The sequence below is a fragment of the Pongo pygmaeus genome, chromosome 1 (genome assembly GCF_028885625.2).
Source record: "Pongo pygmaeus isolate AG05252 chromosome 1, NHGRI_mPonPyg2-v2.0_pri, whole genome shotgun sequence".
Lineage (NCBI taxonomy): Eukaryota > Metazoa > Chordata > Mammalia > Primates > Hominidae > Pongo > Pongo pygmaeus.
This window is the reverse complement of record NC_072373.2, coordinates 118,233,405-118,246,464: the sequence shown is the minus strand read 5'-3', so window position 1 is coordinate 118,246,464 and position 13,060 is coordinate 118,233,405. Positions and strand designations below refer to the sequence as shown.

Here is a 13,060-nt window from a genome sequence, read left to right as displayed (position 1 = left end):
AGAGATAACACTTACCACTAATATTTAGTGTGAAGATTAAATGAAATATCTTATACATAAGCATTCTATACATCCAAGAGCTCTACACAAACACAAGCTCCCTACTGTATAAAGCACTATGCAAATGGAGATTTCTACCTCCATCCTATAGCATAAGAGGTATGCATAACAATATTATATGAGAAGCAAAGATAAAGATTAATCTAAACATTAATTCCCCCAAAATCCCAATGAATAATCACATATAAAAATCCCATTAAAAATATCATCAGATGAGTCCCAAAGGTGAACAACAACAAAATATCAATAAGATGATTTTTCACTGGGCAGGCTTACTCTAAATTTCATATGTAAACCATAAACAAGACAGCAAATCCAGAAAAATGTATAAAAATAAATAATTAAAGTTATATGGGAAGGCTAGCCCTTGCAGCTAACTAAAAGTACCTGTTTTATTAAGCATCACTAATTAAAGCAATAATTTAATGGTACATGAATAAATAAATCAATTGAATAGAATTTAAAGACCAGAAATACATCAAAATATATAAGGAAATTTAGAGTATGATGAAGATGGCATATGAAATCATTTGGGAGAAATTGGTTTATTCAATAAGTGGTATTAAGATAACTAGATAACCATGTAAATGAAAATAAAGTAGGATCCATATTTCACTTCTTGTATGAAAATAAATCCCAGACATGTGAAAAATTTAACTGTAAAAAAATCATAAAAGCACTAGAAGAAATATGAAAGAATTTTTAAAAATATTTTTATAGAGCATGCCTTTGAATGTATGTCACAAATCCCAGAAACGAGAAAAGATTAACTTGACTTCTAAAGTACAATTAAAAAGTCCAAAGTACCATTAAAAAGTCAAAAGGCAAATGACAAACTTAGAAAACACTTGCAAAGCATCTTATAGACATATAAAGATCATTTGTAAATCAACGGGAAAAAATGAACAACTCAATAGAAAGGACAAGGGACAGGGATGGGCAATTTGTAGGAAAGAATATATAAATGGCTCAAATATATGAAAAGATACTCGACTTCACTCATAATAAGGGAAATAATGATTACAACTACAATTAGATAATTTTTCTATCAGTAAGACTAGCAAAATTCAAAAAGTTTGCTAACTGTGTGGGCAAGACTGGGGGGGAACCAAGACACACATACACTACTGGTGGGAGAGCACGTTGGTACAGCTACCACAGAAGATCATTTGGTAATAGCCAATAACATTCTAAATTCTTTTCTAAGAATTTATAAATAATCCTATTTCTAAGGATTTATCCTACTCAAATACATGGAAAATTGCCTACATAACTTGAATTGCAGCAGTAATCAAATTGGCTAGAACTTACTGAGGCTTATTACACTTTTAGTACGATTCTAAGTGCGTGGCATGTATTCATGGAATCCTCACAGAACACTGTGAGGTTACAATTATTACTCATTTTAGATACAGAAATGGAGGCACAGAGAGGTTAAGTAACTTGCCCAAGTTCACATTGCTAGTAGTAGTGGCACCAGAACTCAACCCTGAGTAGGCTGGCTCCAGAGTTTGCACGTTTATACATTATGCTCAATTCTCTGAAACAGCAAAAGATTGAGTAAATCTTCATTTTACATGGAGAGGGGACTGGTTCATTGAGTGCAATGTAGCCATTAAAAAGAATGAGGTAGCTCTATATGTTCTAATAAAAACAGATATCTATGATATATTGCAAGCTGTTGAACAGAATTATGAATATGCTCTACTCACATGTAGTAGAGTATATGTGTATCTATATATTTAGTATACCTCTGGAAGAAAACACAATGAACGGTCTTGGTGATGGCCTCTGGGGAGGGGAAATTGCTACCTGTGGGACTGAGGATCCCTAAATATATAGATACAAATAAGAGAACTCAGCAGACAGAAACCAAAATATCATCTTTATTATGAACGTGGTCAACATTGGAGAATAGAGCTTATACTACAGCTGCAAAGAAGTTCAGAATACTGAACTCCACAACGGAGTTATAAGCTGCACCAGAGCAAGCCCGCCCCTCCCAACAAGCAATGCAGTTGTTCAACCTTCCCCTAAGGAGTTGCAGAAGAGCTCATGTGCTCTTTCAAAGCTGCACCCAAAAGAGTAAAAGAGGAAGAGGAAGAGAGAAAGTATGTATGCCCAGTTCCTATTCCCAGTCTCCCATGTCAGACAGCCCCCTCTACCTCCCATGGGGGGGGGTCACCAAGGTGTGTTGCCTTAATGGAGCTCAGTCTACACTAAAGGAAGCAGGAATGGGAGAGAAGCATCCACCACAGATCTTTCAAAAATACATTAAATAATATTTTGGGGTCTGGGTGTCGTGTCTCTTGCCTGTAATTCCAGTCCTTTGGGAGGCCAAGGCAGAAAGATTGCTTGAGCCCCAAAATTTGAGACCAGTCTGGGCAACATAGGGAGACCCCATCTTTACAAAAAATAAAATAATTAGCCAGGCATGGTGGTGCATGCCTGTGGTTCCAGCTACTTGGGAGGGTGAGGTGGGAGGATTACTTGAGCCCAGGAGGTTGAGGCTGCAGTGAGCCAAGATTACACCACTGTACTCCAGCCTGGGTGGCAGAATGAGACTCTGTCTTAATAATAATAATTCTTATTATTATTTGCAAAATCAAGTTAAGAAAATTGAAGTCCAAGGAGATGAAATAATTTACTCAATGACATCTGGCTAAAAATAAATGGCAGAACAAAAATTTAAATCAAGTCCTCTGACTTCAAATTCTTTGCATCTGCCCTCCACATCAAGCCGCCCCACAGCACTTACGGTGTCAAGGAGATGAGAAAGGCAAAGAGTCAGGTGACATGATCCAGAGCGCATGCTCTTTCTGAGAGAGCAACTGCTCCTGGAAGCTGGATTTTGAGGGAGAAGCCAGTGGAAGACAGTTTGAGTAAAAAAAAAAAAAAAGGTAGTCTCTCTGGGGGAGTGAACAGGTCTAGAAGAAAAACAGGTTTAAGGGAGATAGTTCAGTGAGGTGGCCACAGCACCACCAGGGCAGCCGCCCCATGAGGGCAGCAGAGATCCAGGAATGACCTTCTCCCATTCGCTGACTGTAGGAAGTGCACACAGGGAGGCCTCTTGAGCTTTCAGCTGTTCCCAAACTTGGGGCTGACATCAAACAATTCTGCCATCCCTGAAGCTAGAGGCCATATCAGCTTTCCAGTTCAGGGCCAGCACCTTATAAACATAGCTGCAAGAGTAGAGTAAGCACTGTCACATGGCTATCTACTTGTACAAGAAATATCAAATTACTTGCTCTTTCCTGTTTTCTTGAAGCTGCCCATTTTTTTTTTAACGGTATAGCCCTAAACAGCGTCTTGTTTTTTGTCCTCACATTATGCAGCCAGCCTTGCTGGAGGATAAAATAAGTAATTAAATGATTGACCCCAGATTTAAAGATCTTTGCTAGGTAAGAGCAGAACAAAGCTCTTGAATCCTGGATCATGGAATCAGAACAAACCTATAGGGAAATGGTTCTCCGGACATCATGAATGTAAATCTTCCAAGACATCTGTAGATGTCTTCATCTGCTGCGGAAGGTCTATGTCTGCTATCTCGCCTTGTAGAGTGGAATGTCCTAACCGAACCCAAACTGGATTGCTATTTGCAGAACTGGTGGGTTAATGATCCCGTTTGTTTAAATTCAATACAGGGCCACAGGGGAGGAATTGGGGCTGTTTTGTGGCTAAGGGAAAAGAGAGCACTTTTTTTGTTTGATCTGACCTCTGGCAAGGAGGTCAGATCAGGCTCATCAGGCCGTTGAGTAGCTTTCAATTCCCTACCTTTGGGGAGACGAGTTAGGGTGGAAGCTGAAGGAAGTGTGTTCATGGAAGATTTTGTGGGAGTCTGGATATAAACACGCAGGGCATGTGCAGAATCATTTCAACAAACAACCTCCCTGTTCCAACTCTGCTCAGACCAGAAGGCCACTTGAGTATCCTGAGGACTGAGGCTGGCCAGCACACCCATTAGAAGAGATCATAACACAATGAAAAGCAGGCTTGCGATGACGGCAGCACAGACAGTGAAGGGGAGGCCCTGGGAACTCCCAGAAATAGCAGGAGAGACCCTATATGGGGAGAGAGGGTGTAGATATGCAGGTGGGAGCTAAGAGTGTTGGTAATTCTGGCATGAATGGCAATATAACCTCATTCACACCCATGGCTGCTGATGTCTTGTTCTTGATTTGTGTTTCCTGATTTGAATGAATATTTCACTTAAGTTATCACACCTTGGTTTCTCATTGATCAAAAGCAGCATCTCTTTAGTCAGGTGGCAGTTTCCCATTAAGGATGAGAGGAATGGCCTTTTCACCAGGAGAATCTGAGAACCACTGATTTAGTCCATCTCCCTTTCTTTGGGTTGGGCAGCATTTGATACCAATTCAGAAATGAGTTAGAATGTTATTCTTTGAAAGAAACTTTTCCAGAAATATTTTTACAGTGATACCCTAGAAGTTACTCATACCTTGGAGTTCATTCAACAATGGCTAGGAATTTATTGGCCAACAAAATACAAGTGATTTCCTGGTCCCCGATCCAGATTATCTACCTCTTCTTCACTTCTGACTGATGGAATGCATAAGAAGTAAGATCTTGAGATGTTATTTGAGGGCAGCCTTGCTCGGTTGTGGTCTATCATAGCTCCTCTGACTACCGCTGTTGTTACCTGGCTGCAAATGATTGTTGTCAAGGATAGAGGGTGCTTCAGAATTCTTGGGAGATCAGAATCAGTCTCTGAGGTGTGGGCCAGTTGTCATGGTGATTATTCTGTTGTAGCATCACTTTATTTATGAACTAAATAAAAGAAATCTTCAGTCACATCTGTTCAGTAGGAGTCATTTCCTTTGGAGTCAGGACACGTGAGAAGGGCTTCAAAGAGTTGCCTACTTTGTTGGGGAATAGAAAGGGAAAATGGAGTTGAGATCTATTGCCTACCCCTGAAGAGTGTTTCTGCAGCAAAAGTTCCAAACTCTGTCATGGGGCTTTCATGGGGGACTAAACACAAGTTTATTTTCAGGGCTGAGATCAGATATCATTACTGCAAAGCTCATCAGTAGGAAAGTCAATAGGAAGGCTTGGTACACAGGGCTTTCATTCACCTCTGTGAACACAACTGAACTTCTTCAGAGCCCAAGAATGTCAAAGCTAGGAGCCTTGGTTCAGGCTGCCACATTTCATCTGCCTGAGTTTGAGGAAGCAGGCCATGGCTACAACAGGCTGTACAACTTCTTGCTAAAAAGAAATAGCGTTGAGTTCTACTGCCTCATCTTTCATGTGCCTTTCCTTAAGAGCACCGACTCCAGGTGGCAATGTTACATTTGGGTGTTGATGTGTGATAGTTTGTCTTCCTCCCCCTCTACAAGTTCCATGGACACAAATGGCATTTCTTTTGCCCATCTTTGTATTCCCAGCATCTAGCTAGCATGGTCCTTTTTTGTTGAACTAATGAATGAAAATATTGGGGAGTATGAGAATGAGACCCTCAATTTATAGAAAAGAAAACAGGCCCAGAAAAGTATAAAGTTGCCCAAGGCCACACCTTAAAAAAGTGACAATGGTTTTAGCAAAAACCTAGACTACAATTGTGTCCCAAAGGAACTGGTCTTGGGCAGACCTGAGAAAGGCATTGTCTTGTCCACATGCCCCACCTTCGCAGTTCCCAATGCTGCTTGAGGACAAAAGGTCAAGAATGCTGTGGGAGCCACTACTTTGCTTTTTTTAGGGCTCCTATTCTGACCACAGGAACAAAATATCACAGGGAAAGTATGAGGCTTTGCAGCCTTTGCTTTGCATTTCAGACACTTCTGGCTATGGATCCTGGCGTGTCACTAGCAAGGGTTACTAGGGGTGTTTTTCTGTCTTTTTCTGAAATATTGTTCTTCTACGTTTCCATACCCACGGGAGGTTGCAGTCTGTTTTTAATTATGCCTACAGACTCTTCATTGCCTAAGGTGTTCCTGTGGTTTCTGAGCATAAAAAGAAAAATGCAAAACTATTAGTCAAACAGTGGCAACTGTGCAAGGTTCTTTCTGCTCTGTGCACACTTCAGAGGTTGGCATATTTGCCACATGCTGGAGGATTCTCTGAACAGTAAGACCAGCCTTGTCTTACTGACCAGTCATGTCTCTGATGCTGCCCTAAAGGGAAAGGTGGGCACACAGTCCCTTCTCTATTTAGGGATGGGGAGACCTAAAGATCAGGATTGAGGCAGGAGAATCACTTGAACCTGGGAGGTGGAGGTTGCAGTGAGCTGAGATCGAGCAACTGCACTCCAGCCTGGGCAACAGAGCTTGACAGTGCCTAAAAAAAAAAAAAAAAAAAAAAAAAAAAAAAAATTAAAATTGGCCAGGCATGGTGGCAGGTGCCTGTGGGCCCAGCTACTTGAGAGGCTGAGGTGAGAGGATGGCTTGAGGCCAGGAGCATGAGGCTGCAGTGAGCTATGATCACACTTCTGCACTCAAGCCTGGGCAACAGGGCAATACCCTGTGTATATGAAAAAGGAGACTCTTCTATACCTGCTTACCCAGGGGTCCCAGAAACTCATTCCTTCGACAGGAGCCCAAAGTTTGTGTGCTGGGGAGGTAGGTGGCTCTGCAGATGGGAACCTGGTATGGTTGTCTCAGGACCTCCTTCCTTCCTGACCTACACATGTATCCACTTAAGAAAGCTCCAGTGCTCCCTCTGTCACTTCTCGTGATGCCTTGTCACCATCAAGTAGATATCTACTCCAGCCCATGGCTGGCTGCATTGGTTTCCAGGTGACCAGGCAATATGAAGAGGCTCTCATTCACTCATTTGAAAGCTGCTCCTTGACCTCTTTCATTTTCTCTAATTCTGGCCCACCCCCTCCCTCAACAATAGCTACTTACCCCTTCTATTCCTTTGACTTCTCCTCCTTTTGGTCAAATGACTGATTATAGTGATGATTCCCAAACCCATGATCAGTATGCAAATGATGAGAATGGGCGTCCTAGAAGGAACCACAGCAGATTTCATGTTCCTTGGAAGAAACTGCCTATTGGTTCTCAGCTCTGGATCCCTTTTTCTGGGATTTGCACCCCTGCACCCTCCCAACCCAGTTACATTAGCTTCTGGCAACTGTATTCCTTTAGAGTGACCCTGTCCTTTGGGCCACACTCAATGAGACCCGCTGAGCATCTGACTAAGCTGGGCCAATGAACCCCTTCCTCAGAAATTAACTGTGGATTGAGAATAGGAGAATCCAGTCTCAGACTGGCCAGTCTCTTGAATGGAGGAGAAATAAACTCAAGAAACATAAATGGATGACTATTAGGGGAAAAAAGAGAAATATACAAGGGCAATACAGAAACAGAAGGAAGGAAACACACAGATTTGAAGCAGATTAGAGACTGAGGTAAATTCGTGATGATGCTCTTGACAATTTCCAAGGGTGGCCACATCCCTGCTCCTGCATTTGAAACACCTCTCTCTCCTTATGATAAATGTCCCCTTTTAATTAAAATAGCTAGAGGGCTTTTTTGCTGCTTGCAACCAAGAGTCCTAAACTGTATTTTTGTTTTTGAAGAAACCAAATACTCAGATTAAGGATACATAGTTAAAGTGGAGAAATAATGTGCAGTAGAAAAGTTGTCAGTGCAAATCAACTGTCATATCATACTGTTGCCACCCCAGCCCCTACCTCCACCCCACCGCCCCAAGCCCATTCATCTGCTGAGACTATGACTCACCTGGAGCGGTCAGCCTTGTGCACAACTTTGGGAGCCTTGCAGCTTCTGGTTTTGTTGCCTGATAGGTCTGAATCAGAAAGGATTTGTTAAGTCAGGTGAGGCCCATAGCCAGGTCCTGCCTCTGCCTCCCAGCTGCAGCTCTGCCTGTCATTCTATCTCCAGAGAGTGAGTCCCTTGGTTGACTTCAGAGTAAAGCAGAAGCACCACATACAGTTGTATAAATGTGCCCTGCACAGGGAACAAGGCTGAGGGGACAAGCAGGGGCCAACATTTAGCCCACACTCTGCTTGCCAGGCCATGCACCCTACCACTGGACTCCATGCACCTGAAGGAAGGGGCTCCTTTTCCAGATTTGAACAAAGGCCCCACATAGACTAGAAGTGGCCCATGGTTAGAGTCCCAAACTGAGGTCTCCTCCCCATAGGAGGGGATGCCAGAGGCACAGGAGGACCAATCCTATCCTTAAAGAACTGCTCATTTGGTGATGTAATTGCCATGTTTTTCTTATGACAGCCACCAAAACCCAATGGGAGCAGTGGCACCACGACCACCTATGATGCCCCCTCTGATAAGATGTGGGAGAGGTCTGTGTTTCAGTTAAACTAAGGAGTATATTCAGGTGGGAACGTTCTCTTATCTGAGCCTAAGATTCAGGTCAAGTTGCACAGTTAAGTAAAAGCAGAACCACACAAAGTAGAAACACTGTGGGTGTGAACGATGTTACATTCTGTAAGATGCTTGCTGAATCAATCACTAACTGGTCAAGTGTTAGCAAAACTCTCTTTCTAGCATGAGGATAGGTTTCCAAGGGCACCCCTTAAGCCCTTCTGGTTTGTTTTCCTACCAGCATTGTGCTCTGGACTGTGATAGAAAAGGACATCCTTTCTAGAAATGGAAACAAGAAGAAGGCACAGGGGAAAGAGAAAAAAAAAAGAAAGAAAGAAAGATAGGCTAGTGCCTTCCATAAGTCCTCTGTCTGAGAGACAGAGGTTTTCTGGTGCAAAAGGAGATTTTCATCATTCAACAGAAGGAACCTGAGTGAACATCTGGAAATCCTATGTCTTAGCTCCAGCCAAGAGTCGTAATTTGTTAACTCAGACTTTTCTGCTATGGGTTCCAGTTCCACCCACACCTTCCCAGTGGTCTCCAAATATAAACTGCACATTCCTTAAAAGCAAAATAGGTGCTTACTAGTTGGACCACGATATTTACATCTGTAAATTATCATTATTATTTTTTGAGACAGGGTCTTATTCTGTCATCCAGGCTGAAGTGCAGTGGTGCAATCACGGCTCACTGCAGCCTCAACCTCCCTGGACTCAGATGATCCTCCCATCTCAGCCTCCCAAGTAGCTGGGACTACAGGCAGGCACCACCACATCCAGCTAATTTTTGTATTTTTTGTAGGGACGGGCTTTCTCCATGTTGCCCAGGCTGGTCTTAAACTCCTGGGCTCTAGCAATCCACCCGCCTCAGCCTCCCAAAGCGCTGGGATCACAGGAGTGAGCCACCGCACCTGGCTACCTCCGTATATTATTAAATTATTTAAGTTGACAGTTACCAGGCACGTGGGTCATTTTTTCCAGCCTCGGACACCTCTCAAGAATCTAATCTTCAAGATTCTAGACCCACAAGACACACAGACTTTTTTTTTTTTTTGAGACTGAGTCTCACTCTATCGCCCAGGCTGGAGTGCAGTGGCGCAATCTTGGCTCACTGCAACCTCTGCCGCCTGGTTCAAGCGATTCTCACACAGACATTTAATAACAACTTCAAAGCCTTTCAACATAAAGATCTCATGTCTATTAGACCCTGTCAGCCTCTTCTAAGGTCCTTAAACCAGATTGCTGCAAGGGAAGAGAAGTTCTAAAAGTGCCCCAGGGCACAGACATCCTCCTTGTCCCCAGCTTCCAGCTATTCCCCAGCACTGTTAATGACCACTCTATGTTTGCTGGAGGAAGAGAGAGGTCAGGCAGGCCCAAAGTACCCAGTGGGAGTCTGAGTTGGGGCTCACTGGCTTCAGAGAGTGCTCTCTTAGCAGCAAACACCCATGGCTGTGGGTCACATCTAGCCAGACCCCAGGCAGGCTCCTTACCTTTCCCAGACCAAAAGTCATTGGCCAGGGTTCCTTTGTTGTCAGTTACAATCAGCTCTGTAAAATCCATCTCATCCCTGGCAAAGTCCCGCTGGATGCCACACCAGTACCAGCCCGTGTCCTCTTTGGTCAGGCAGGACATAGTGACAATGAGCTCGTTCCCTGTGTCCCTCAGGGCCACATGGTTGGTGCTGTTAGGGGAGAAGGCGATGATGTTGCAGTAGTCACGGAAATAGCCTCGGCACCAGTATTTGGGGTGATCCTTGTAGCGGGCATTGTAGTTGCAGATGGCAGAAGCCGTGTCCAGCACAAAGCTTTCCTTGACCTTTTCATCCATGACCATGGCATCTGTGAAAACACACACACACGCACACATGCACACACCCAGGAACCATTGCTCTCTCAAAACATTGCAGCTCCTGCCCTCCTGAAGGATAATTAATTAAAGAATAGGAGGCTGATTTTTGCCTCTTTTTGACTGGCAACTGTTATGGGCTGAACTATGTCCCCTTCAAAACTCATATGTTTCAGTCCTAACCTCCAGTGACCCCAGAATGTGACTGTGTTTGGATATAAGGCCTTTAAAGAGATAACTAAGTTAACATAAGGTCATTGGGGTAGTCCTTAATTCAATTCAGCTGATGGAGAGATTAAGACACTGACAATACAAACAGCAGAATGGCCCATGAGGACACAGCCAGAAGGCAGTCATCTGCAAACCAAGAGATGACCTCAAAATGAAACCAAACTTGCCAGATGCCTTGATCTTGAACTTACCACCTTCATAACATAAGGAAATAAATTTCCATTGTTTCAGCCGCCCAGACTGTGGTTTCGTTGCTGTTGTTGTTATTACAGCCCTAGCAAACTAATAAAGCAACCCTGGAGAAGTTTTTTTCCCTGGCCTAAGGGTGGGTAAAATATGGAGGCCTCCTACCATTGCTTGACCAGGGCCTTCAAGAGCCTGAGGCTTACTGTTATGAGGCCCTCTGTCCCTAGCTCCCACCCCACCTTAGCACCCTCAGAAAGAAAGTGAGGTTTGGAAGCTTCTGCTGGCTGCACAGGGCTGAAAACAGAGGAAGTCATGTTCTGTCTTTAGGGGATAAGAACTTCATGTTCCCTCTGTACAAGACCAGCATAGGCACCTCTATCATCTCAGGATATTGCACAATGAGGAAGTCACGCACACCATGTCCAGCTTGACCATGGCGGGGAAAGTGTCCGACCAAGAAGAGGAGATGAGATGAGACAGCAGAGCCCATCCTTCTCTCAGCCTTCCAGAAGTATAGCAAAGACCATTAAGATGCAGGCTCAGGTTCTTTATAACATTTTGTTTTCATAACAACCCCACAAAGAAGATAGCATGATCTTCAGTTTATAAGTATGAATGCTGACCCAGAGAAAGGTTCAGCAACTCTAAATGCCACACAACTGAAGGTCAGACAGAGCTGGGAAAAGGCCAGTGTTCCAAGTCTCATCTTTGGGGTCAAGCACAAGTGGAAAGGGGAAAGTCGTGTCCTCATATATGTGCACATATATTTTTGAGGGGAGAAGGGGGAAGGGGGAACCTGGGTGAACTAAAAGAGAAAATACAGAGCTCTCGTTTTATTTTATTTTAGTGGAGATGCTGGGGAAAAATATGGAATGCATAATGAATTTGCATGTCATCCTTGCACAAGGGCCATGCTAATCTACTCTGTATCATTCTAATTTCAGTATATGTGCTGCCAAAGCGAGTGCAGAGTCATCATTTTAGTCAAGCTTTTCAATTTCCTCACAAACTCTCTTATCTAAGCTAAGAACAAGAACTAATATGGACAAGACCTAATTTCATCGCCTTTTATTTTCCCATCCCACTCCTTAGATGGTTTGAGCTAATAAGCAGGGACTCCAAGTAAGTGAGGACTTCAGTGCAAAGTCTCTGGAAAGGCCACAGCTTAAAGGGCTGAAGCTGTTCCGTCCCCCATCCTACCTGAAATGAGAGCCAAGGAGAGTAGTATGAAGAGCCACATGACAGGAAGGAAGCAAACTTTCAACTGGAATGATAGAATGCACCCAGGGAGCCCAGGAATTCTGAATCTGTTTAAGGGAAACAGATATGCTTCAGCTTAATATGGCTTTATCCTGGTTTGAAAAGACCAGTGAAAAGGGAAAACAACCAGTTAGTCCAAGCAGTGCTGCCATGTATAGGTACACTGCACAATGCACCACACCACAAGCTCTTCATAGACATAAACTTACTGACGGGGCAACCAAGAAAATTGTGGGCAGTAGAGATCTCCCTCCCGCATAAATGGGCTCTGGCCCACACTCAGAAAAGCACATGCACACAACCATCACTGGTACCCATTTGTATGTGCTCTACTGTGCCCTGTCCTGCTGCCAATGGTCCTGGCATCATCAGAGGCCACTCCTTTTGTCTGTCCACCAATCTTGGAGGCCCAATTTCTTAAACAGTTGAGAGGAATCCTAGTAATCAGATTCTTAACTAACCCAGCTCCCAAGTGGACACTGCAGGCTCATCTGGGGAGTACGGCCAGGGGTGGAGCATGCCAACTGTCAGTAGCCTGCGTGCCTGGGACCTGGAACATGTGAGCAGGTGGAAGTGTGGGTGGCTGCAGTTTGGGCTGCGGTCTTCAGACTTCCTGAAAGCTTTCCTGAGAAGAGCTGGGACAAAGCAAGGAGATTCATCTATGCAGCAGCAGCTTCTCCTGATTCTAATGGGACTCATGTGCTCTGACCACTGGCTTTAAAAGCTTGAATTAATGAACCACCTCTCAGGTGAAGTTAAGCTGGGTGCTACTTATCACATCCCAGAGCCAGCACATCCCATCAAGGGTCATACATAGATTGTCCAAGTTATGCAACAATGTCCTCTCTGGAGGAAGGGGAGCCTGTCTCTAACTCATGTGAAGTCAGCATGTGGGCAAGCAGCAAGCCTTCATGATGGCAGGTTTTTATCTACATCACCTCAGTTGTTCCTCATCAAAAACTTCTACGAGTTTCACAAATAAATTACATAAATAAAAAAGGAAGCAAGGAAAGGAGAATCTATGGATCAAAAGGGACTTAAGAGACATATGACAAATTATAATATGTGGAACTTATTTGGATCCTGATTGAAGCAAACAATTTAGAATATATGGACAGTGATACTATTAGGATATAATTCTTCGATTTATTTTTTGAGATGTGATAATGG

General features: G+C 43.6%; 1 protein-coding gene and 1 non-coding gene across 4 annotated transcripts in view; both read right to left on the bottom strand.

The window, feature by feature from the left end:
* LOC129021336 (adenosine receptor A3) overlaps positions 1 to 13,060 on the bottom strand; it is an 88,571-nt gene that overhangs the window by 3,015 nt on the left and 72,496 nt on the right. For 2 of the 3 annotated variants that reach the window (XM_054466533.1, XM_054466584.1), the window contains exons 2-6: positions 11,831 to 11,937; positions 9,859 to 10,206; positions 7,764 to 7,830; positions 6,924 to 7,024; positions 4,520 to 4,940 (exon numbers count right to left, since the gene is read on the bottom strand). In XM_054466533.1, the coding sequence (XP_054322508.1) occupies positions 4,870 to 4,940; positions 6,924 to 7,024; positions 7,764 to 7,830; positions 9,859 to 10,206; positions 11,831 to 11,937 (694 nt within the window). In that variant the 3' untranslated portion in view covers positions 4,520 to 4,869. The remainder of the gene's footprint in view (positions 1 to 4,519; positions 4,941 to 6,923; positions 7,025 to 7,763; positions 7,831 to 9,858; positions 10,207 to 11,830; positions 11,938 to 13,060) is intronic. The other variant, XM_054466543.1, reaches the window with a different exon arrangement.
* On the bottom strand, positions 11,492 to 11,598 carry LOC129023088 (U6 spliceosomal RNA). Its single transcript, XR_008496664.1, has one exon. It is a non-coding gene; the product is annotated as a U6 spliceosomal RNA (small nuclear RNA).